Source organism: Xenopus laevis, chromosome 6S (genome assembly GCF_017654675.1).
Source record: "Xenopus laevis strain J_2021 chromosome 6S, Xenopus_laevis_v10.1, whole genome shotgun sequence".
Taxonomy (NCBI): domain Eukaryota; kingdom Metazoa; phylum Chordata; class Amphibia; order Anura; family Pipidae; genus Xenopus; species Xenopus laevis.
The window spans coordinates 105,287,428-105,312,674 of NC_054382.1; the positions used below are offsets into that span (position 1 = coordinate 105,287,428).

General features: G+C 40.4%; 1 protein-coding gene across 4 annotated transcripts in view; it reads left to right on the forward strand.

Annotated features, from left to right (window-relative positions):
• The window catches only part of c8orf34.S (chromosome 8 open reading frame 34 S homeolog), a 125,641-nt gene that overhangs the window by 70,788 nt on the left and 29,606 nt on the right, over positions 1-25,247 (forward strand). For all 4 annotated transcript variants that reach the window (XM_018223776.2, XM_018223774.2, XM_018223775.2 and 1 more), the window contains one exon: positions 16,421-16,541. In XM_018223776.2, coding sequence (XP_018079265.1) covers positions 16,421-16,541 — 121 coding nt within the window. The remainder of the gene's footprint in view (positions 1-16,420; positions 16,542-25,247) is intronic.

Here is a 25,247-nt window from a genome sequence, read left to right on the forward strand (position 1 = left end):
ATTCTTGCAGGATTGTAAAAGATATGACATTTTTGTATAGTCAAGAGCTCTATGTTTCCCACGCTTCCTCAGGACACTTTTATGCACAGTCCCTATGAAGGTCCCCTGTGGGTCACATGGTAACACTGACATCTGTGCAATTTAGTGTTTAAAAGTTGCACGGATTCATTCTGTCGTCATGCAGCAGTTGGGTGTCAGATGGATGATCCAATATATCTTATGGGGGGGGGCTTCCTTTCCTAGCAGATGAATTGGAGCTCAATCAAATAACTAACAACAAAATCTAACAAAATAACTGCCTTTTGCACAAATTCTGCATGTAGAGAGACATGATGTCTGGTGATTTTAATAGAGTGAGCTCTAATACATCTTCTAGGCAAAAGGAGCCCCCCTATAAGATATATTGGATCATTCATCTGACTCTTAACTCCTGAATGAAGGCAGAATGAAGAGAAACAGATGCTGAGAGAGGAATAGTGAAGATAAACTTGATTATTTCAGAAATGGTACCAAATTTTTAATTGATTGTATTAAGATAGTTTCTTATTTCAGTATGCTGAAGCTTATGTTAAATTTTCATTTTCGCGATCGTTCCCCATGAAATATAAACATTATAAACATAGTTTTAAAAGCATGCATCCTATTAGAAGAATTAAAAGGTGGTAAAAAAATCATAACGATTTATGCGAAATCCAGATTACTATTGAGACCATTTGCAGTATATGCAAATTATTCATTTTAAAACGGGTTTCTCACTGTCTCAACCCAATGTAGCCATGCCCTCCTTTATAACCGAAAATGATCTGCTCCAGTCCTAAGTAAAATAAAACTTTTGGATGCTTATTGTGAAAGTTTTTTAAAAAGTTTTTCAATTTGCCAGCTACCCTGGTATCCGCTGACCTAATGGTATCATTAGTTTGTGCATGTTTTGAAAAACACATGCTTTGTGGCTGTTATTGAGGTGGAATAATGAATTGGGGCTGTTTTTCCATGGTTTCGGTTAGAGCCTTTAGTTCCAGTGAAAACAAACTGTAATGCTACCGTTTAAAATAAGATTCTATTATAGCAGAAAGGAGGGACTGCTTTCTATTAATTGCCTTGATTTCAGGATACTTTTGGTAATAAAATAAATGTATTTAGTTAACATAACGATGAAAATATTGCTCAAACTCCACATTTTTTGTCTACTAAAAACCAGTGGTGTTTGTATAGTCTTGAACTGGATGGACCTATCTCTTTTTCAGTATTTACTGGCAAATCAGCTTGCATTACAGAATTAAATGAGTTGATTGTTTTTTGCACAACTTATTAAAAATGCTAGTGCTTTTACTCTGCTGTTACTAGTAGCTCAATGCAGCAAAAAATGTGACCTTGACTTAAGCTAATTAATGAAAGGATTCCCTAAAAGGTTTAAAGCAAATACTATGTTGGATTATACAAAGAAGCTGCAGAGTGCCATTATAAAGTAGCTAGGTGGCCCCTGCTGCACACATGGGAGCATACAATTATCTGGGAGTTGTTATTAGTACACAGTGTTTGATGTCTGAAGGGATGTCTGGGTTTATACAATATTTAAAGGTGTTCTAACTCAGATAATTTGCGAATGATACCCTAAGTAGTGCCCTCCATAACATAATGGACGTTTTCTCTGGAACAATGCGTTTGATGCCTATAGGACACCCAGCTCACATACAGAGGACAGTGACTGTGGGAACCAGTACTTATAAGACAAGTTTCATTGAATAGTTCAACAGGGTAAGTGGGTTAATGCTAGAACAGGAATGGATGATTAGATCTCCTGGGATTTTCTCATGACTCCCGCTGACCTTAAACAAGTTACTTTCCTTCTGCTGAGCCTCCTGCAATTAAACTATTGTGTTTGAACCAACCAGAGCATGCGCAACATCCACTGAGCAGTTGGAAAATGGCATGTTAAGTTCGGTAACAGTTTAAAAATGTAAATCATTCTAATTTTTTTTAAATAATCTTATTTTTATTGATATTACTATTTATGTTCTTGTTAGGAATCATATTATGTATCTGGAAGCAATGTACAAACTTTCCCAGCTGAAGCACAAACTACAAGAATAGATGCAAATCCCATGTTTTTGACTCGCGTTACATTTCCCCCCAGAATCCCAGTGTCATTGTTGTCTTGTAATGACATTAACATCCAATCAGTTGTGTCTGTAGGCACAACCTACTAAGGTGACGTTAGAATTACCATCAGGTCAAGGCTAATGTTAATTCCAGGGTTCCTTTGTACCAATAATTACCTAAAATTACTAAATTAGGATTTTCTAAATCATACCAGGGAAGTAGAAACAGCCTGAAATGCTGGCTTTCATGTAATTTAGTTCTTAAGAATCTAAAAAGAGGGCAAGGGCTTGAATACTGAGGGTATCGCTCTGAGCTCACAAGGTTTTGCTGTGTCCCAAGAACAATGTCCACAAGTGCTCAGAAAATGTTTTCAGTTACAATAACTATTAATGCGAAATTATAGAGCACCAACATATATTGCAGTGCTGTACAATAGACAAGAGAGTTCATACCAAGCTAGAGCATCCAATCAGAAGGAACCAATGGGCTGTTGTTTTTATAAAGGGTCTTTCTGATTTGATGCCTAGTGTGGGACTTTTGAGATGCTGCCCAATTAGCTTGTTAGTATAGTTGAAGCGTGTTACCATAATATAGTTAGGGTGTATTATTACACACACAAAATTTACTGTGTGGGTAACAATTTGCTATTTCAGTATATGCAGTACATGTTATGCTTGAGGATGATCAGGGCCAAATATTTCATGGCCTACACCCCACTATCCACAAATCATAGTGTGCAGTATTAAATGCCTGACTTTTTTTTTTATAACATAGGGTTATTTATTAAAGACCGTTTTTTTTTCTGGCTGGAAAAAAAACCTAAAAATTTTTGTGATCTATTAAACCGATGATGTTGAGTCCAAATAAATAAGTACTCCAACTCAGACCTGCCGAGTTCATATAGATGTCCCGTTGACATTTTGAAGATATCCTGATCTGTGCTGGGTTTCGTACAATAAGCCAAAAATTTTGTGGTTTCTGGTGTCAAATCCAAAAAAGTCACAGGTTTAGGGCATCAAATCTGAAAAAGTTTCAGTTTTTGCCAACAAATTAAAAAAATGTTTACAATTCTGATTTGTTTCATGCCTTGAGTCTTTTCCCGTACAATAAATTTTTGTGAAAAGTATTGATAAATAGGGGGGAAAAGTCATTGCAGATTTGCTCGCTACAGAAAATAGTGAGAAAATTTAGGATTTTGAAAACTAACCCCCCTTAATCATGTGCCAGTCGCTTTAATAATCTGTCAATCAGCTGAAACTATTTTTAATGGATGCCTAATATGGCTAACAAAGGCTTCACTAAATCATTCTAGGGAAGTAAGAATAGCCTGAAATGTTGGCTTTGATGTAATTCAGGGATGACATTTCAGCCCTTTTTTTTTTAATTTCCATGCTGTAGGTTAAGATGTAATGCAGAGAGCTGACATGATGAAATGTGACATGTTAATCTCAAGAATGCAGATGTATGAGGTGTGACACATGATCCCGCTTAAGTGTCACATCGGAAGCATGGGAATTCTCAACAGAAGGTGTCTAGCTTCAAATGCACATTTAAGAAAAATCTTGGGGTTTCAGCTCACCATTGTCTCCAAGCCCAAAGATGCAATTTAACATTAAAAGTGTGCTCCATAATAGGATGTGGCTTCAGGAAATAAAGGTGTGGGAGGAAATATATTATGGCCAGTTGTGTAACATCTGCTAACCTTGTTCGTATCTGCAGCACAACAGTCGAAAATTACCTAATTCACTAGTAAAGTTAATTTTATGGTAATTGGACATTTAAAGAAGAAGAAGAAGTCTAGAAGGAATTAAAGTGGAGATTATGGTAAACAGTTTGTATCTATGATTTCTATATTTCTATGCCTTTTTACAAAACATTTCTTCTGTAGATAAATGTTCTTATGGCTTAAACAGGGCCTGTCCCTTGGAAACCCAACATTATTAAAGCAGCATTAAATATGCATGTGCTTCACTTGAGCCATAACAATAATTGTGTGTATGACCACCATAGGTTCGATTCCAGACAGGACACTATATGAACTAATATGTATGCTCGTGCTATGCTTCCATAGGTTTCCTATGGTTACACACAGGCAGATTAATTGGACGATCCTGATAAAGCTAACCCTAGTGTGTATGAATGTGATCAGAACCTTAGATTGGACTAATATGAATGATGTACAATGTCTGTCAAGTGCTGCTGAATATGTCACCACTATATAAAATTAATAATGGACCAGCTGAAACCTTTTTTAAGTTTATTTAAAATGCTAGTCATTTGCTTTAGGTACATAATGGAGATGAATATTATACCTTGATGCATACTACTTTATTTATATAGTACATGTATATATGTTAAATTATTCATAAAAGCTGTCTGATTGATCATACTTATGGGCAGAATCTCTCTGGCTGAACTCCTCTGGCATTAAACTCTTGCATTGCAGTTATTGTTGTACTACAACTTCCAACAGACATTCCCTTATCACATCCTTCTATAACTGCATTCCTTAAAGCTTCTGGGATTTGCATCAATGATTCTCAATTTAAAGCAATAGATTCTTGATCTCCTGGGATCCAGACTCAATCTCTGGGAACTGGAGAGTTCATAAAGATACATGTTAATCTGCCCACATGAAACCACCAATTTGCCTAAGATATCCATTTAGACTAACCAATAATTACCTATAATCTGACCTGACTCAAATGAATATTTCCTCTTGTCCAATGGCCTGCAACCAATGATTTCAAGTACTCTGTGTGTATATATATATATATATATATATATATATTAGTTTTCCCGATAAGCGGTGTTTGGATCACCATGTTTTAACTATACTAAAAAATCCATTTTATATTTATTAAAGCCAATAGGAATTAAAAATACTGTTTTATTATTTCAGAGAAAAATGCAAGCATTTTTTTTTTAAATTTGAACTATTTCAGTAAAATGTAGGCTATGGGAGATGACCTTCCCGCAATTCAGAACTTTCTGGATAACTGAATACTGGCACTCACCTGTAGTAGTACAAACACTGCCTGGGTTTGCTCCATAAGTATATATGTTTCAATGTTGCAAAGATTTGCTCTCTGTTTTGGTTGGGTCCCTAGCCTTTGTCAAATATATAGAATATGTATTGTTCTATGTGCTGCTCATTTAGTGTTGAGTGCAAATAATATTTCTATCTTGAGCTGCTTTGAATCAGCCTGGCTCATTTATAAACACTGGGCAAATTTGCACCTGGGCAATAAGAATTTCACTGGCACACAGGAGTTGCGGTAGCAGGGCAAGCCCTTGCAATTTTATTATGAGCTGTGCAACGTTTTGGGGACACGCCCCTTTGTCAAGCATGCTTGACAAAGGGGCGAAGGGGTGAAATTCTTCTTACCTGTATTGTGAGGTGGCCGATTCCTCTATCGCTGGGCACCAGGATAAGAGTTTTTGGGTTTGTGTGGTATTCGGCTTCTCCAAAGCTCCTCTCACCTGGGCAATAACCCATAACAACCAACCATGACTGAACAATGAAAGCAAACATCTGATTGGTTGCCATGGGTTACTGCCCAGTTGCAAAATTGCCCAGTTTTTATAAATGAGCCCCAGTAGTATGTGCAACCAATCCAATGCTATGTGTTTAAACATAAGGGCAATACACAGGCACCCGATTTCTATAGTGGATACATTTAGATCTTAAAGATCTTAAGGTGGCCATACATTACGAGCGGATCTTTTCCCTGATATGCCACTAACGGCAGGGCTATATCAGGGTTAATCTGAACGTTCGGCCCTATGGCTGAACGAACGGATTACGACGAGTGCAATGGGCTCCAACGGGTCGGTCAGGAGAAAAATCAAACCTTCCCGATCAATATCGTGTCCAGATATCGATCGGAAAGACTCGTCGGAAGCCTCCATACACGGGCAGATTAGCTGTCAAATTGGTCTAAACGACCGATATTGATATCTGCCCGAGTATGGCCACCTTTAGACTAGGGATGCACCAAATCCACTTTTTTGGATTCGGCCAAACCCCCGAATCCTTCACGAAGGATTCGGCCGAATACCGAACCGAATCCTAATTTGCATATGCAAATTAGGGGTGGGAAGGGGAAAACATTTTTTACTTCCTTGTTTTCTGACAAAAAGTCACGCAATTTCCCTCCCTGCCCCTAATTTGCATATGCAAATTAGGATTCGGATTCGGTTCGGCCGGGCAGAAGGATTCGGCCGAATCCGAATCCTGCTGAAAAAGGCCGAATCCTGGCCGAATCCCGAACCGAATCCTGGATTCGGTGCATCCCTACTTTAGACCTGATATAGAGATTTTGGAGGCATTTTAAGAATATTGAGGAGGAAGCTCTCATCATCAGGATATAAATAGAGGGCAGAATTGTTGCTGGATCTTATGAAGTGTCTCACAAGAACTAATTTAAAATAAGTTAATTGTGCTCTGGGTTACAATTTCCATGGATGATTTTGTCTGCGGTTTGCAAAGAAGCTAAAGAAGCTAAAGAAGTGTGAGTTTGCGCAGGGTGAAATGATTCACTTGATTGCCTGTACAAGGTATGAAAGTGATCAGAGATCAGAAAGACCTGCAGCCATAGAAATGTACAACAACATTATACAACTTACTAGTTTCTTGTCCCACCACAAAGAAAGCCTCAAAATTAAATAGACCTCCTCCATTCTTTTAAATAATTTTTCTAGGTTAAGTTACTGAACCTCAGCTTCTAGATTCCCCTCTAACTATGGAACATGCACTGTTCATGGCTGTAAATATGTGGCAAAATTGGTAAAATGCAAAAGGTTTTAAAGAAACCTTTATACCCGTGGTTTTCATACTCTTTGCACTTAATAATCCCATTTGCTTCCCAACATTTACAGTAGTTCACCTCCCTTATCTCCTTACAGGGTTATAAATAGATGAAAGTATTGTTGTGTCAGTCACTATCCGTGACAGCAAATAAGGCCTAACTGGATTTAAGACAGGTTCTTTAGGAATATCTAGGAAAGCAAATAAGCATTCATCCCAATACCCATCAGTTAACTCCCCATCCACAGCTGTGGATTCCATTAAGGGGCTTGATGTTGATGTTAGGAATCCTTACTGTACATATCAAAATATCCTAAATATGCTAATGTTTCATTCATATCTATCTCAATGAAATGTTCCTTTTGGCTTCTGAACTCGATTTCATTTAAACTTTGATCATTCTTTTAGACTCTGGCCAATATTTTCTTTAACGGTGTTAAATTGCCTGGATAGGTTGATCGACAGATAGGCATTCAAAAAAAGGGGGAATGCATGACAAATACTAGTGCGCTAGAAGATTTGTATGAGTTTTAGTATGTGTTGATAAATGTGTACTATGGCTATTGATTGGTTTGTCAATTGGGCCGGTTTGAAAATTTGATGTACTGCATCATCCAGTGCATGGAGTATTGATAACTAAGGTATGAAGAAAGAGCCATGGTACCCTGGATTGTACTGTTAATACTGGTATGGGATCCATTATCCGGAAACCCATTATCCAAAAAACTCCAAATTATGGGAAGTTCTCCCATAGACTCCATTGTATCCAAATAATTCATATTTTTAAAAATGATTGCCCTTTCTCTGTAATAATAAAACAGTACCTTGTACTTGATCCAAACTGATATATAATTAATCCAGTTGGAAGTATTTAATATTTAAATACCTTTTTTAGTAGACTTTAGGTGACCTTACATGCAGTGATCCGCTCATTTGGCGACCTCCTTAAATGAGCGTATCTCTCCTTGATATGCCCACCTTGAGGTGGGTGATAGGTTGATCCAATCATGGGCCGTAGGACCCAACGATCGGATCACAACAAAGAGAATACGGGCAATCAGATTGAGGACCACATCAACGAACCTATGTGGTTCTTGATCCAATGGGATATTTAGACCTACCTGATCAACATCTGCCCGACTTTCACCCAGATATCGATCGGGGAAACCCGACGGAGGGCCCCATACAATGCCCAATAATCTGTCAATTTAATCTGTCTGCAGCTAATATCGGTCCGTGTATGCGGACCTGTTGGCATCTTATATTGGTCCGTGTATGTATGCCGACCATTAAGGTATGTTGGTCCAATTTATAGACGGTATTCAGAAAGTCTTGTGCATTTTGGGTAACAGGCCCCATACCTGTAAATATTGCTCTTAGTTTGATTTCGGAATGTTTCTGTCAACATGAGCAGTCACAAGATTTATGATATGTGCCGCAGGTGTCTCTGGTCTCTCCTGAGAGTGTTTGAAGCCAGTGGAGATTATCATCTACCAACTGCTGTGACTCACTTTTCTCTCATGGGTTGGGTTCATAAAAATCTGGTATTGGAGAACAGTCCAAGGGAGTACTGTACATTTTATGAGGTGATGGCTGGTTTATTCTTCAAAAAAACTGGCATGTTTTAGCTGCCTGTGGTTGCATTTGTGTGGGTTTTGTGAGCATATCTGAGGTGAGCTCAAGCTACAAAAAAGTATATTCTAAACCTCCCACTTTATCTAAATAGCAGGGTAGGGCAGTTTGGGATGAGTTGTGGATTTTTTTTTCTAGCCTACAGAAAAAAAGCAACTTAATTTCCTGAATGGGAAAATGTCTGCTAGTAAAATATCTAATAAAAGGTGTTTTCCTTCGCATCCTTTCTGATTAACTATAAGAGCTTGTTACTCAGACTGGCCTAATCTTCCAAATTCTAATTAATTTAAAATGCATGGTTAAAGGAATTGTTCAGTGTAAAAATATAAACTCTGTAAATAGATAGGCTATGCAAAATATAAATGTTTCTAATATAGTTAGTTAGCCATAAATGTAATGTATAAAGGCTGGAGTGACTGGATGTCTAACCTAATAGCCAGAACTCTACTTCCTGCTTTTCAGCTCTCTAACTCTTAGTTAGTCAACAACTGTTCAGTGAGTTTGCAATTGATCCTCAGTATTCAGCTCAGATTCAAACGCAAACAGTTATGACTCATGTGCCCCCCCTTAAGTTACTTGGTTACTTCCTGGTAACCAATCAGTAGAAACCTAGAGAGATGTAAAGCAGGAAGTAGTGTTCTGGCTATTATGTTAGACATCCAGTCACTCCAGCCTTTATACATTACATTTTTGGCTAACTAACTATATAAGAAGCATTTTTATTTTGCACACCAATCTATTTACGCAGTTTTTATTGTTCACACAGAACAATTCCTTTAATTGAAAGAGAAATATCATCTGAGCTAGTAAGTTTGCAGTTTTCTGGAACTATCTACTACTGGGGTAGCAAGCAGCTTAGATGTTTTTATGTGCTTATATGTAAATGTAAGGACCCATAAGTGTAATGGCCCTTATGGCTTGGTTCCCTATTGCTGGGTTAAAACCCATGTAACGTTTGGTACCTTATTTGCATACCCATTTCATTGGCCCTGGGTTGATGACCAATTCCGGCATCACTGTAACAAAGTACTTTGCAGGGGGAGGTCCTTCCTCTTTGGCCTGCCTCAGTTGATCTGGATGGAGGTGTCCATTGAGCCTGGAGTCAACAAGGCCCCAGAAGTGTTAGGCCCTAAACGGACAAGTGAAGTTGGGATACAGGGACACCATTAGAGCCTAATGCTGTACTCAGGTACTTAGCAAACATACGTACATCCATTGTGAACATGATTGTAGCCGTCTCACTGTCTGTGTGAAGGAACTCAAAGTAGCTGAGGATGAAAAGTTAGGAATGAATTCCGAATTTAAAGTACTAGACAGAATAGAAAGCTCTAGGTCTCAGCACATTTAAGTTAACAGAATCAAGGTTTTTTGCTCAAATATTGATCCCACTAAAATAATGTTTAGCCTGCACTTCTTAGACTCATTGAACTAAGCAGCCAAAAAAGATTTTAAAACGTTCAATAAGTGGATTAGTACGTGTTGCTGATGAATCTGTTATGGATATCTAGTTAATAGCCATTTACTTGCTGAAATACCCAATCATTTACTTTCTACAATATTTTATTCTTGTTTAAGTTGCACAGTATTAAAAATCAATTTTTCTTGCCAACCTTCTTAAAAAGTACATTTATTAGATAAAGTTGGTCATGAAATGTTACTGATTTCTGTTTAAACTATTGTTAAAACCATGTTCAACCTGCCAAGGATTAACTTTTCCGTTACTTACAAAATCAATATTGACATAGCTGGACTGATGTGTTTCTAATCCAGATGTGTGTTCTGGAAAGGTATTTTAATGTATTCACCTCCTTGCACCTGCTGAATGTGTGGCAAGAGTTGCAAGAAGTATTTATACCCTGCTGCACTACTATTTTGTTGAATCTTGAATATGAATTTTAGAGGGGTTCAATTTTTCATTTATTTAGATTTATGTTTAGCAGCTCTCCAATTTGGGGGCAGATTCGCTAATGGACGAAGTGGCTAAAGCTAGCGACAATTCGCCAGTGTTACCATCTGCAGGGACATCGCCTAAACACTAACAGGCGCAGGCGTCAATTCGCTAGTGAACGGGACCGGCACTAGCGTTCGTTTGCACTCCCTCGCCAGGCGACTTTTCTCTCTGGCGAATGGTCATTACTCTGCAAATTCAGTAAAGTGGGGCTTCCTAGCAATTTCTGATCGAAGGAAAATCGCTCGATCGATGGATTAAAATCCTTTGACCGAACGATTTTTCCTTCGATCGAACCAATTGTGGTAAATCCTTCGACTTCGATATTCGAAGTCGAAGGATTTAACTTCGATGGTCGAATATCGAAGGTTAATTAACCCTCGATATTCGACCCACAGTAAATGTGCCCCTTAGTGTCTTTTATTGCATAACCCCATATTTGTCTAAAAGCAAAAATGCCATGAAGGTTATTAAAAGATTCCAATATAAAAGGTAAGAACGTAAAAAAACGATGCAGTAAAAAATACGAAAAACTCTATAATCTCTTAAAATTTTATTTTCTCAGATAATTACTAGCAAGAAAGAAATTCTGAAGACCTCTAAAAATCTGAATTGAATGGCCCAGTAGGATCAGTGTAGCTCCCATTGACTTTTATGGGATCTTGACAACTTTTACTTGGCAAGTTTTTGTGGTTGTTTTTGTGGTCTTTATGCGTCTCAAATTTTTCTAGTTTTAGGAAACCCCCCCACGCCATTTTTTTTTTAGAGATTAAATATGGTTTATGGGAAAAAAATTTGAATTTCAGTAAACCGGACGCAACTAACAGAATCCCTTATCTGGAAAGCCCCAGGTCCTGAGTAGTGATGGGCAAATTTGTCGCGTTTTGCTTTCCTGGAAAATGTCTGAATTTCCTGTGAAATTCGCAAAATGGCGAAAATTTCACAAAACACAAATTTCGACCCCTACGTCAATTCTGACGCGAGCGACTTTTCCGACACGCGTCCAAAATTTTTCTGGAGAATTTTCGCGCCAGTTTCACGAATTTATTCGCCGGCGGCAGAACACGCAATTTGCTAGTCCTGAGCATTCTAGATAACAGGTCTCATACCTGTAATACAAACTTTTCAGTGTAGCAACTTTAAAAAAAGCTGCAATTTTAATGGGGATATAAATATATTAGGTAAAATTCTGACACATGGCTGACCTTGCAAGTTGGCAGCAGTCTTGAAGCCATGTTAATAAACTGACCCAGCAGTGAGTGAATGAATGTGTATGGCTGAGCTTCTAAACCTGAGGTGTAACATAGCATCTTACAAAATGGAAAGAAATGTGAAACGGCAGGTGTTCATCTTGATCATAATGCCTATCAAAACCTTAAATAAACTCGGAACATTGAAATTTAACGGTAGAAATGAATAAAGCAGTGTTGGCGGTTGTCGCAGTTCATTAAAGACTCGGTTAAGGGAAACTTCAGTGTTTAGACAAGGACGAGATTTTTGTATACCGACCTATAAATCAACGTCAGAGTTGCAATTTTATTGCTTCTGAAACGCAGACTTGTTTTTGGAAGTTTAATTTCAACTGATTCCAATGAATGGAACTGTGGTGCTGACACGTATTCCATGTATTACTTAGGGTCTAAAACCTTAAACTAACACATTTTGTAAAGTCTGCAGTTCAACATACAAGGTACAGTATATTTTGGACCCGTAACAGCTGAAAAAGAATGTGCCCTCACTTGTGTCTTTCAAAATTAGAAACCTAAAACGGGGAAGGGAAAATATTTTAGAGATGCTGATTCAAGGGGTAGTACTTCCCTTGTTCAATGTATGTTCAAATCTCTCCCTTCACCCATTGCTGTGACCGTTTAGGCAGCAGGAATCCATTATGCAAGGGTATTATCTGTGCACTTTTAATCAAATTATTTATTATTATTTCTAGGACCAAACATGGAGTAGCTTCAGTTTCCCTGTCTCAAGAAATAATAAAACACATAGATTTGTCCTCATTAGGCAATTCCCCAGGCCTATATAAACTAATCACTTCCCCTAAGGCATACCTAATTAGTGGATAGGGAATTAATTCCCCTTCCACCTCAAGTCTTTAACTGGCTTCCTGTAATGGGTGAACTAACCCCTACTTCCTTACACCAGTCCAATACAGAACATCTGCATGAAGATGCTAAAAGAAAGACTAGCAGAGATTGATACAATTTCAGAGGATAGATGGTTACTTGTTATAGTAAGTTGGTGCTTAGTCATGGGCTTAGTCATGAGCCCATGACTAAGCACCCTAAAAGGTGCGAAACGTGTAGGGTGGATGGAGATGCAAATATATTTTTAATTTTTCTACTAATAAAAATATCTTTTAACTGAATATCTCTGGTCCTGTGGATCCGTTTGGGTGCCGGACAGCTCTGCTTCCTTATCTTCTGCTGTACCGCTCCCTAAAGCTGGGGGTCTGGGACCACTTTCACTGTATGGTGAGTTACTTTACATTTAATTCTGGAGCACCTTGTTCTCCTCTACACATTTGAATAGTAAGTTGGTGCCCTGTAATTAGTTAACTGTTTGATTTAGTTCTTGTCTCCCTCCCTCTTTTGTATCCCCTGCATAGTGAATGAGGGCGCACTCAGCACAAAATCTGAGGAGTCTAAGGGCAGATTCTCTAAAGGGCGAAGTGACTAAAGATAGGGAAAATTCGGCAGTGTGATGTCATTTTGGTACTTTGCCGATTCCCAAATGGGTGCAGGCTTAACTTTGCTAGCGAAAGAGACACACGTTTGCGATTATTCGCACTCTATCGCCAGGTGAATTTTCATTCTGGCGAAGGGACGTAACTCAGATGCAGATTTTACTGAACGTTACCTCTTGCGCCAGACTTGCCTTCGCCACCTCAGACCAGGCGAAGTGCAATGGAGTGGATATCAGTTCCTAGAAATCCCAAAAAACACTGGCATCTTTTACTTTTTTCAGGGTGATAGGCTGCAAAAGATCGTAAATTTTTTTTTGGGTAACCGGGTTCCCCCCTAAATTTCCTTACATATGGCACATAAACTATACAGTGGGCACATGTGAAGGGAATTATAACAACTCTGTTTTATTTTATTACACTTGTGTAGTGTAATGTATTGGACACAACTTTGCATTTTAGGGAATTAGCGTTGTCCTGGCGAATTTATGCTTGGCGAAGTGTTGCGATGGCTCTGAAGCCGTCGCTGGCCAATTTTCGCCGCTTAGGGAATTTTCCCCCACATATCATCACTTACTTCTTACAGTGAAAAAGAGGGACATATTGTAAGGAGCACAGACCACCCAAAAACAAATTAGTAAAGTAAATAAGTAAAAGTAATTTTATATATTTTTTTTTTGCAGTATTTTTTTTATCACTACGCTGGTTTATTGGTCTATATTGAGCTAGGGTATACGTTGCCACTTGTTGATCTATTTCTATTGAAAACAAACAAAAATTAGAATTTTAGAACAGAATTGGGAAACAAATGGCCTTGTTATGTAGAATATAAAAAAATTGTCTTAAAGAGGTCATCCTCCTGTACAAAATCACTTATTGTTCATCTTGTTCCAGCGAGACTAGCCAAATGTATTTTCCATTATTGTAAACAGTTCAGATTACAGGCATAAACAATAGTTTCATGGAGCCACTCGAGTTAGTAAATCTGTCTGGGGCAAATTATCATGGCTAAACACTGGTAAACATAAGAGTGTGTATGAAATAATGAAGTCACATGTCAATATAGAGGCATATTGCAGTAATAATGTAATGTACTTCCTTTATTGTTCTATTTAAAAACATCAAACGCTGTGTCTTTCCCTAGCCCTTTGCTGTGTTAAAGGAGAACTAACCCCTAAAAATGAATGTAGCTAAAAATGCCTAAAGTTTCAGCTTGTCAATAGCAGCAATGATCCAGGACTTCAAACTTGTCACAGGGGGTCACCATCTTGGAAAGTGTCTGTGACACTCACATGCTCAGTGGGCTCTGAGCAGCTGTTGAGAAGCTAAGCTTAGGGGTCGTCACTAATTATCCAGCAGAAAATGAGGGTTGTCTGTAATATAAGCTGATGCTACAGGGCTGATTATTAAATTCTGATGCTAATTGCACTGGTTTCTGTGCTGCCATGTAGTAATTATCTGTATTAATTACTAATCAGTCTTATATTGTGACATTTCTATTCTATGTGTACTGTATATTGTGAGTGGGTCCCTAAGCTCAGTAAGTGACAGCAGCACAGAGCATGTGCAGTGAATCAGCAGAAAAGAAGATGGGGAGCTACTGGGGCATCTTTGAGACAGATCTTTACTGCTAAAGGGCTGTGGATGCCTTGGGCTGGTACAGAAGCCCAAAACATAATGTTCAACATTTCTAGCTACTTCTTTAATTAAAATTTAGTTCTCCTTTAAGTGATTTTCTGGTTTAAGCTGAGCCATCCCAATGGCTTTGGGGGAAATGCCAATACTCTGTAGACTGGGTTTAAAAGGACATCAAACTTTTCAGATTTTTGCCGCAAGATCAGCAGCACAAATGTAGAAACCAGAAAAGCCTAGTGCTGGGGTCCAAAACAAGCAACGGTTGTGAGGGTTTGGTAGGGCAGAGGACTAGATCTTTTTAAATAGAACTCCATGGGGAGTGCCTTATGGGGTATTGACAAGGACATGTCACAATCCATTTAAAACACTATGTAATACTAGCACTACACAGTCAAAGACAATGAATTGTGTAATAAGAGAAACCAAGGTGAACACCAGGTGAAGTACCACAGAACAACCGATCTCACATAGTATTTACTGGTCGCCTGTTTAAAAGCAAATAGCTGATTGGGTTATAAGACCTAGTGCAAAGTTGACATTTTTATTACATTAACCCACAAGAATATTTCTATATGGTCTAGCGGGAAAGAATTTGGGGAGGACAGAGAATGCAAATCTGGTATCCACAGGTTATGTGTTTAAGGGTCAGGGCACACAGGCAGGATCAGGGAGATTAGTCACCCGGCAACAATGTAAATCGTAGGCGGGATTGCACTTGGTGCAATTTGTTTTCCGAAATCGCCCGAAGTTGCCTCACGAGGAAACTTCGGACGACTTCGGAAAATGAATTGAGTACATAACATTTACATTGTAGCCGGTGGGAAGACAGGGGAGGCAGTTAGGGGAGATTAGTTACCCTGAAGAAGAGGAGACTAATCTCCCCAAATCTGCCAGTGTGCCCTGACCCTAAAGTAGAAGGAAAGGCATAATCACTAAGGGGGGCCAAATTGTTTGGCATAATAATTGCTTACCTGACAAGTGCTCCTATTAACTGAAATCTGCAGTGGCCTGAGGTAATACTATAGGAGCACCATTTTGCCATCTTCTTCCTCTTTATGGATCCCTGTACGGCTATTGTGTGCATGCACAGTAGAGCAAAAAGTTTGCATTTTCCTTCTAAGTTTGGTTTTACACTCACCTATGCATGTACACAGCACACATTAGTCTTGTGGGGTTCCTGAACAAGAGAAGGAGATGTCCATGTGGAGCTCCTATAGTAGTACTATGGGTCGGTGCAGGTTTCAGCAAACAGAATCACCAATCCTGAGTCTCGGGTAAGAGATTATAATCACTGCGGGGTGCATAACAAATTAACATCCCCAGTGATTATATTGTACTGTTTCCTTTAAATGAATAGTTGCCTGCTCTTCCTTTCCTCTAAGGCGGTCTAACTTTGCCTTTAATGCTGAATTGTCTTTAATGCGTTAACATTAACACCCTGTACTTTGAAAGCTCGTCAAAATGCTTAGCACAGTATACTCTCCTAATCGGAAATAACAGGGCTCCGAAAAATCTTAGCATACAGGGAAAGATGTAATTATTCCTATTTCAATCTTCAACTTGTTTGTAAAAGTCCTTTCTCTCACTTTTTGAACTTCTTTAGCGTCAACCAGTCTGGGAATCTGAGGCCTTGTCTGCCAGAAGTGGAGGATCTCAGAACCAAAAGATCCTAAAAGAAGCTTTAACCGCAAAGGAACTGCAGAGCATGGAAAAGCATCTTGCTGGTATGTGCTAAAAAGACATGTTCTTTATTGTGTCATACAGTAGGTGAATGGGAATATTTCTCTGTCTGACTCAGGAAAGACAGAAAACAACATGAAACCACCAGCTGCATTTAGTCAGGAACGTCCTAATATCATCTCCTTCGTTTGGCAGCGACGCTATCAAGGGTTTAAGGAAAATTATACATTTTAACATTTTTGCTGTTCTTGTCAAATGTTTTATGTTTAACTCTCACAGAGGTTTTTCTTTTTCTCACTAAATTATATTGTAACATGAACCAATTTAGAGCACACTTTAGGGGCTTATTTACTAAACTCCAAAATCAGACTTTTCAAAAATCACGATTTTTTCTGAATTTATTTAACCCCGAGGATGGAAAAGTCAGAATCTGAAAATCCGACCTGTCGAGGTTGCTTACAAGTCAATGGGAAAAGTCCCAATGATTTTTTGATGTGCGCTGGGTTTTGTGCAATACCCCGAAGTTTTCAGAGTTTTCAGGCAAAAAGCATAAGAAATCGGGTGAAAAATCTGAGGACACATCCAAAAAAAATGTGAAAATCAAGCAAGTTTTAGGAAAAATGTAATGGGGTTTTGAACCAGAAAATATTGAGATAAATTTGGACATAAATAAATTAAACCCCATAAACTGTTCGGAATAAATTTTTTGTGGAAATCTTTTCAAGGTAAATATTTGTAATACTTGTTAAATGTACTTTTAAATATTTGTACTTTATAATACTTTTTAAATGTTTTTTCCTCCAGTAATGAGAAATTGAAAGTAAGGGGTAGTGGGTCCTAACCACATTATTTGCATAAATAAAGTGGCATAAATCACATTTCTTTTCATTGTAATGAGCAGTGTGCCTGCATAGCAGGCTGCACCATTCATAATACACATTTGAAGCCTCCTCTGTGATTAATAAACCACATAATATACAATGCATGTTATCTGTAGTATACCTTCTCAATTTTATGGTTGTGTCAACTATCGACCAGTCCGATTTAACTTTAACCAGTAGAGATGTCGCGAACTGTTCGCCGGCGAACTTGTTCGCGCGAACATCGGGTGTTCGCGCTCGCCGGAAGTTCGCGAACGTCGCGCGACGTTCGCCATTTTGGGTTCGCCATTGTTGGCGCTTTTTTTTGCCCTCTCACCCCAGACCAGCAGGTACATGGCAGCCAATCAGGAAGCTCTCCCCTGGACCACTCCCCTTCCCTATAAAAACCGAAGCCCTGCAGCGTTTTTTCACTCTGCCTGTGTGTGCTGAAGAGATAGTGTAGGGAGAGAGCTGCTGCCTGTTAGTGATTTCAGGGACAGTTGAAAGTTTGCTGGCTAGTAATCGTTTTGATACTGCTCTGTTATTGGAGGGACAGAAGTCTGCAGGGGTTTGAGGGACATTTAAGCTTAGGTAGCTTTGCTGGCTAGTAATCTACCTTCTACTGCAGTGCTCTGTATGTAGCTGCAGTGGGCAGCTGTCCTGCTTCTGATCTCATCTGCTGACTGCTGCAATAACAGTAGTCCTTGTAAGGACTGCTTTTATTTATTTTTTTGTTGTTTTACTACTACTACTACTACTACTACTATAAGAGCCCAGTGCTATTAGTCTAGCAGTGTTGGGGAGTGGGACTGGTGTGCTAATCTGCTGCTCCTAGTAGTTCAGCAGCACCAACTTTAATTTTTTTTTTTTAATATTCATTTTTTTTTTATTTTACTTTTTTTTATTTTACTACCGCTGTAGTAGTGTATAAGTTGACCTTTTAGGCATTATTTGCCCTGTAGGCATTATTTGCACAGTGTTTTCTTCAACCCGCCATCTAGCTGTGTGACCTTGTTCACATTCTGTCTAAATATCCATAATATTACCGTCTCCAGAAAAAACACCGGAGTGACTTTTTTCAAGCAGCCATAATATATTTTACGTAATCCGTATCCACCGCTGTAGTAGTGTATACGTTGACCTTGTAGGCATTATTTGCACAGTGTTTTCTTCAACCCGCCATCTAGCTGTGTGACCTTGTTCACATTCTGTCTAAATATCCATAATATTACCGTCTCCAGAAAAAACACCGGAGTCACTTTTTTCAAGCAGCATTCATATATTTTACGTAATCCGTATCCACCGCTGTAGTAGTGTATACGTTGGCCTTGTAGGCATTATTTGCACACTGTTTTCTTCAACCCGCCATCGAGCTGTGTGACCTTGTTCCCATTCTGTCTAAATATCCATAATATTACCGTCTCCAGAAAAAACACCGGAGTCACTTTTTTCAAGCAGCATTCATATATTTTACGTAATCCGTATCCACCGCTGTAGTAGTGTATACGTTGGCCTTGTAGGCATTATTTGCACACTGTTTTCTTCAACCCGCCATCGAGCTGTGTGACCTTGTTCCCATTCTGTCTAAATATCCATAATATTACCGTCTCCAGAAAAAACACCGGAGTCACTTTTTTCAAGCAGCATTCATATATTTTACGTAATCCGTATCCACCGCTGTAGTAGTGTATACGTTGGCCTTGTAGGCATTATTTGCACATGTTTTCTTCAACCCGCCATCGAGCTGTGTGAGCTTGTTCACATTTTGTCTAAATATTGATAATATTATCGTCTCTAGAAAAAACACTTGAGTTACTTTTTTCAAGCAGCATTCATATATTTTACGTAATCCGTATCCACCGCTGTAGTAGTGTATACGTTGACCTTGTAGGCATTATTTGCACACTGTTTTCTTCAACCCGCCATCGAGCTGTGTGACCTTGTTCCCATTCTGTCTAAATATCCATAATATTACCGTCTCCAGAAAAAACACCGGAGTCACTTTTTTCAAGCAGCATTCATATATTTTACGTAATCCGTATCCACCGCTGTAGTAGTGTATACGTTGGCCTTGTAGGCATTATTTGCACACTGTTTTCTTCAACCCGCCATCGAGCTGTGTGAGCTTGTTCACATTTGTCTAAATATTGATAATATTATCGTCTCTAGAAAAACCACTTGAGTTACTTTTTTTCAAGCAGCATTCATATATTTTACGTAATCCGTATCCACCGCTGTAGTAGTGTATACGTTGACCTTGTAGGCATTATTTGCACACTGTTTTCTTCAACCCGCCATCGAGCTGTGTGACCTTGTTCACATTTGTCTAAATATCATAATATTATCGTCTCTAGAAAAAACACTGGGAGTTACTTTTTTTCAAGCAGCATTCATATATTTTACGTAATCCGTATCCACCGCTGTAGTAGTGTATACGTTGACCTTGTAGGCATTATTTGCACACTGTTTTCTTCAACCCGCCATCGAGCTGTGTGAGCTTGTTCACATTTTGTCTAAATATTGATAATATTATCGTCTCTAGAAAAACCACTTGAGTTACTTTTTTTCAAGCAGCATTCATATATTTTACGTAATCCGTATCCACCGCTGTAGTAGTGTATACGTTGACCTTGTAGGCATTATTTGCACACTGTTTTCTTCAACCCGCCATCGAGCTGTGTGACTTGTTCCATTTTGTCTAAATATGATAATATTACGTCTCAGAAAAACCACCTGAGTACTTTTTCAAGCAGCATTCATATATTTTACGTAATCCGTATCCACCGCTGTAGTAGTGTATACGTTGACCTTGTAGGCATTATTTGCACACTGTTTTCTTCAACCCGCCATCGAGCTGTGTGACCTTGTTCACATTTTGTCTAAATATTGATAATATTATCGTCTCAGAAAAACCACTTGAGTTACTTTTTTCAAGCAGCATTCATATATTTTACGTAATCCGTATCCACCGCTGTAGTAGTGTATACGTTGACCTTGTAGGCATTATTTGCACACTGTTTTCTTCAACCCGCCATCGAGCTGTGTGAGCTTGTTCCATTTTGTCTAAATAATCCATATATTATCGTCTCTGAAAAACCACTAGAGTTACTTTTTTCAAGCAGCATTCATATATTTACGTAATCCGTATCCACCGCTGTAGTAGTGTATACGTTGACCTTGTAGGCATTATTTGCACACTGTTTCTTCAACCCGCCATCAGCTGTGTGACTTGTTCACATTTTGTCTAAATATTGATAATATTATCGTCTCTAGAAAAACCACTTGAGTTACTTTTTTTCAAGCAGCATTCATATATTTTACGTAATCCGTATCCACCGCTGTAGTAGTGTATACGTTGACTTTGTAGCATTATTTGCACAGTGTTTTCTTCAACCCGCCATCTAGCTGTGTGTATTATCGTTTCCAGAAAAACCAACTGAGTTTTTGTTGTTGTTGTTGTTTTTTTAAAAATAATGCCAGGCAAAGGCAGGCCGCCACGCAGAGGCCGTGCTAGGGGCCGTGCTGCTATGCAATCCTGTGGCCCTAGCAAATTGCCCAGTTTTAAAAAGCCAATGACCCTGAACTCCCAAAATGCTGAAGAGGTAGTTGACTGGCTTACACAGCACACCCCATCCTCTACCGTTTCTAACTTTACCACAACATCCTCCTCATCCTCCACTGCTATGGCCACCCCACGTAACACTTCCTCCACCACCGGTGCCCCTTCTTCACTGGGGTCAGAGGAGTTATTTTCCAATGAGTTTCTTGAACTGAGTAATGCGCAACCATTATTGCCAGAAGAAGATGAAGGAGATGAGGACCTTACACCAGATTTAATTCTGGCAGAGAACACGATAGAGATGGACATAATGAGTGATGAGGAGGAGGTCCCCGCTGCTGCTTCCTTCTGTGATGTGTCAGAAGAAATTGATGCATCTGAGGAGAATGATGATGAGGAGATTGATGTTTTGTGGGTGCCTAGTAGAAGAGAGCAAGAGGAGGGTAGTTCAGATGGAGAGACGGAGAGTCAGAGAGGCAGTAGGAGAATAAGACTTAGAAGAAGCAGGGAGGACAGCCCGCAGGGATCAGCAGGGCAACAACATGTATCGGCACCTGTGTTCAGCCGGCCAACGCACCCGCCATTGCCGCCAATACCGCCAACTCCGCCAACTTCTACTGTTACCGCCAGATCGCACACTTCCAAAAAGTCAGCAGTGTGGGATTTTTTTAATGTGTGTGCCTCTGACAAAAGCATTGTAATTTGCAATGAGTGCAGTCAGAAACTGAGCCTTGGTAAGCCCAACAGCCACATAGGTACAACTTCTATGCGAAGGCACATGAGCGGCAAGCACAAAGCACTTTGGGAGCAACACCTCAAAGGCAACAGGCAAACTAAAAGCCACACTCCTTCTGGTCCAGCATCTTACTGCTCTACCTCTGCTCTCCTTGACCCGTCTGAACCACCCTCCACTCCGCCTTCCACCTTGACCACCTGTTCCCATTCCCAGTCATCTGCCACCAGCCAAGTTTCTGTGAAGGCCATGTTTGAGCGTAAGAAGCCAATGTCTGACTGTCACCCCCTTGCCCGGCGTCTGACAGCTGGCTTGTCTGCACTCTTAGCCCGCCAGCTTTTACCATACCAGCTGGTGGACTCTGAGGCCTTCCGCAAATTTGTAGCAATTGGGACACCGCAGTGGAAGGTACCCAGCCGCAATTTTTTTTCTAAAAAGGGAATACCACACCTGTACCAACATGTGCAGAGCCAAGTTACCGCATCTCTGTCACTTAGTGTTGGGCCAAAGGTCCATATGACTACTGACGCATGGTCCTCCAAGCATGGTCAGGGCAGGTATGTCACCTACACTGCCCACTGGGTGAACTTGGTAATGGCTGGGAAGCAGGGAATGGGTAGCTCAACAACAACAGTGGAGTTGGTGTCACCGCCACGGATTGCACGCGGTTCTGCCACCACCTCTACTCCTCCATCGCTCTCTACCTCGTCTTCTTCTTCTTCTTACTCTGCTGCTGGGTCCTCCTTCTCCTCCTCCACACCTGTGCACCCCCAGCTCCCCCTAGGCTATTCGACGTGCCAGGTACGCCGTTGTCACGCTGTCTTGGGGATGACGTGCCTGGAAAGCAAAAACCATACCGGATCTGTACTCCTGTCATCTCTGCAGTCACAGGCCGATCGGTGGCTGACCCCACACCAACTGCAGATCGGAAAAGTGGTGTGTGACAATGGAAGCAATCTGTTGGCAGCGTTGAGACTAGGCAATTTAACACATGTGCCCTGCATGGCACATGTGTTAAATTTAATAGTCCAACGTTTTGTCTCCAAGTACCAGGATTCCAGGACGTTCTCACCCAGTCCAGAAAGGTGTCGGCCCATTTCAGACGTTCCTACACAGCCATGGCACGCCTTGCTGACATTCAGCAGCGCTACAACATGCCAGTCAGGCGTTTGATTTCTGACAGCCAGACTCGCTGGAATTCAACGCTCCTTATGTTGGAACGTCTGCTGCAACAACAAAGGGCCGTCAACGAGTACCTTTTTGAACTGGGTGGTAGGACTGGATCTGCACAGCTGGGGATTTTTTTCCCCCGTTACTGGGTGCTTATGCGCGATGCCTGCAGGCTCATGCGACCTTTTGAAGAGGTGACAAATATGGTCAGTCGCACCGAAGGCACCATCAGCGACCTAATACCCTTCGCTTTCTTCCTGGAGCGTGCCGTGCGACGAGTGACAGATGAGGCTGTAGACCAGCGTGACGAGGAGCTGGAAGCGCACGATTTCTGGTCGGAATCACCAGAACGAACCCAGGCACCTGCTGCAACGCAGGGAGAGGTGCCAGAAGTGGAGTCAGAGGAGGAAGGTGGCTTTGTGGAGGAGGAGGAGGAGGACCAACAGGAGCAGGCTTCCCAGGGGGCTAGTGGTGACCTTTTGGGGACCCCTGGTCTTGTACGTGGCTGGGGGGAGGAGACCGTGGATGATGCAGTCCTTGATAATGAGGAAGCGGAGATGGATAGCTCTGCATCCAACCTTGTGAGAATGGGGTCTTTCATGCTGTCATGCCTGTTGAAGGACCCCCGTATCAAGAGGCTTAAGGAGAAGGACCTGTACTGGGTCGCAACGCTACTAGACCCTCGGTACAAGCATAAAGTGTCAGAAATGTTACCAACATACCACAAGTCCGAAAAGATGCGGCATTTACAAACCAGCCTGCAAAACATGTTGTACAATGCTTTTAAGGGTGATGTCACTTCAGGAACTCATCAACATTCCAGGGGCAGAGGTGCCAGTAATCCTGCCACGAGCACACCTGCAAGGACAAAGCCCTTTGGCCAGTCTGTAACGTCAGACATGCAAATGTTTTTCTGTCCAAGGCAGCGCCACAACCCTTCTGGATCCACCCTCAAAGAACGCCTCGACCGGCAGGTAGCGGACTACCTGGCATTAACTGCAGATATCGACACTCTGAGGAGCGATGAACCCCTGGACTACTGGGTGCGCAGGCTTGATCTGTGGCCAGAGCTGTCACAATTTGCCATGAACCTCTTGTCTTGCCCAGCCTCAAGTGTGCTCTCAGAAAGGACCTTCAGTGCAGCAGGAGGGATTGTAACTGAGAAGAGAACTCGCCTAGGTCACAAAAGTGTCGATTACCTGACCTTTATTAAAATGAATGAGGGGTGGATCTCGGAGGGTTACTGCACGCCGGAAGACTTGTTCTGACTTCTATGCAGCTGTCCTTCTCTTCAAGCCTCATGACTCCACACACAGCTGTCCTTTAGCGTCCTCCTCCTCCCTCCGCCACCGTTACAAACTAGGGTGCAAACCCTACTGGTTTAATTTTTTCTGGCCTCTGTGCTTCAGTGGCTGCAACCAAAAAAACTGGGCAAACAATGTCTACAAGGTCAACGTATGGCAAAAAATGACTATTTTCAGCATTTATATGGCATATTTTTTCTGGCAACTGTGCTTCAGTGGCTGCATCCAAAAAAATGCATATTTTCTGCATTTATATGGCATAATTTTTCTGGCCTCTGTGCTTCAGTGGCTGCAACCAAAAAAATGCATATTTTCTGCATTTATATGGCATAATTTTTCTGGCCTCTGTGCTTCAGTGGCTGCAACCAAAAAAATTTATATTTTCAGCATTTATATGGCATAATTTTTCTGGCAACTGTGCTTCAGTGGCTGCGACCAAAAAAATGACTATTTTCAGCATTTATATGGCATATTTTTTCTGGCCTCTGTGCTTCAGTGGCTGCGGCCAAAAAAACTGGGCAAACAATGCCTACAAGGTCAACGACGTTGACCTTGTAGGCATTGTTTGCCCAGTTTTTTTGGCCGCAGCCACTGAAGCACAGAGGCCAGAAAAAATATGCCATATAAATGCTGAAAATAGTCATTTTTTGCCATACGTTGACTCAACGTATATGGCAAAAAATGACTATTTTCAGCATTTATATGGCATATTTTTTCTGGCAACTGTGCTTCAGTGGCTGCGACCAAAAAAATGCATATTTTCTGCATTTATATGGCATAATTTTTCTGGCCTCTGTGCTTCAGTGGCTGCAACCAAAAAAATTTATATTTTCAGCATTTATATGGCATAATTTTTCTGTCAACTGTGCTTCAGTGGCTGCGACCAAAAAAATGCATGTTTTCTGCATTTATATGGCATAATTTTTCTGGCCTCTGTGCTTCAGTGGCTGCAACCAAAAAAGTTTATATTTTCAGCATTTATATGGCATAATTTTTCTGTCAACTGTGCTTCAGTGGCTGCGACCAAAAAAATGCATATTTTCTGCATTTATATGGCATAATTTTTCTGGCCTCTGTGCTTCAGTGGCTGCAACCAAAAAAATTTATATTTTCAGCATTTATAT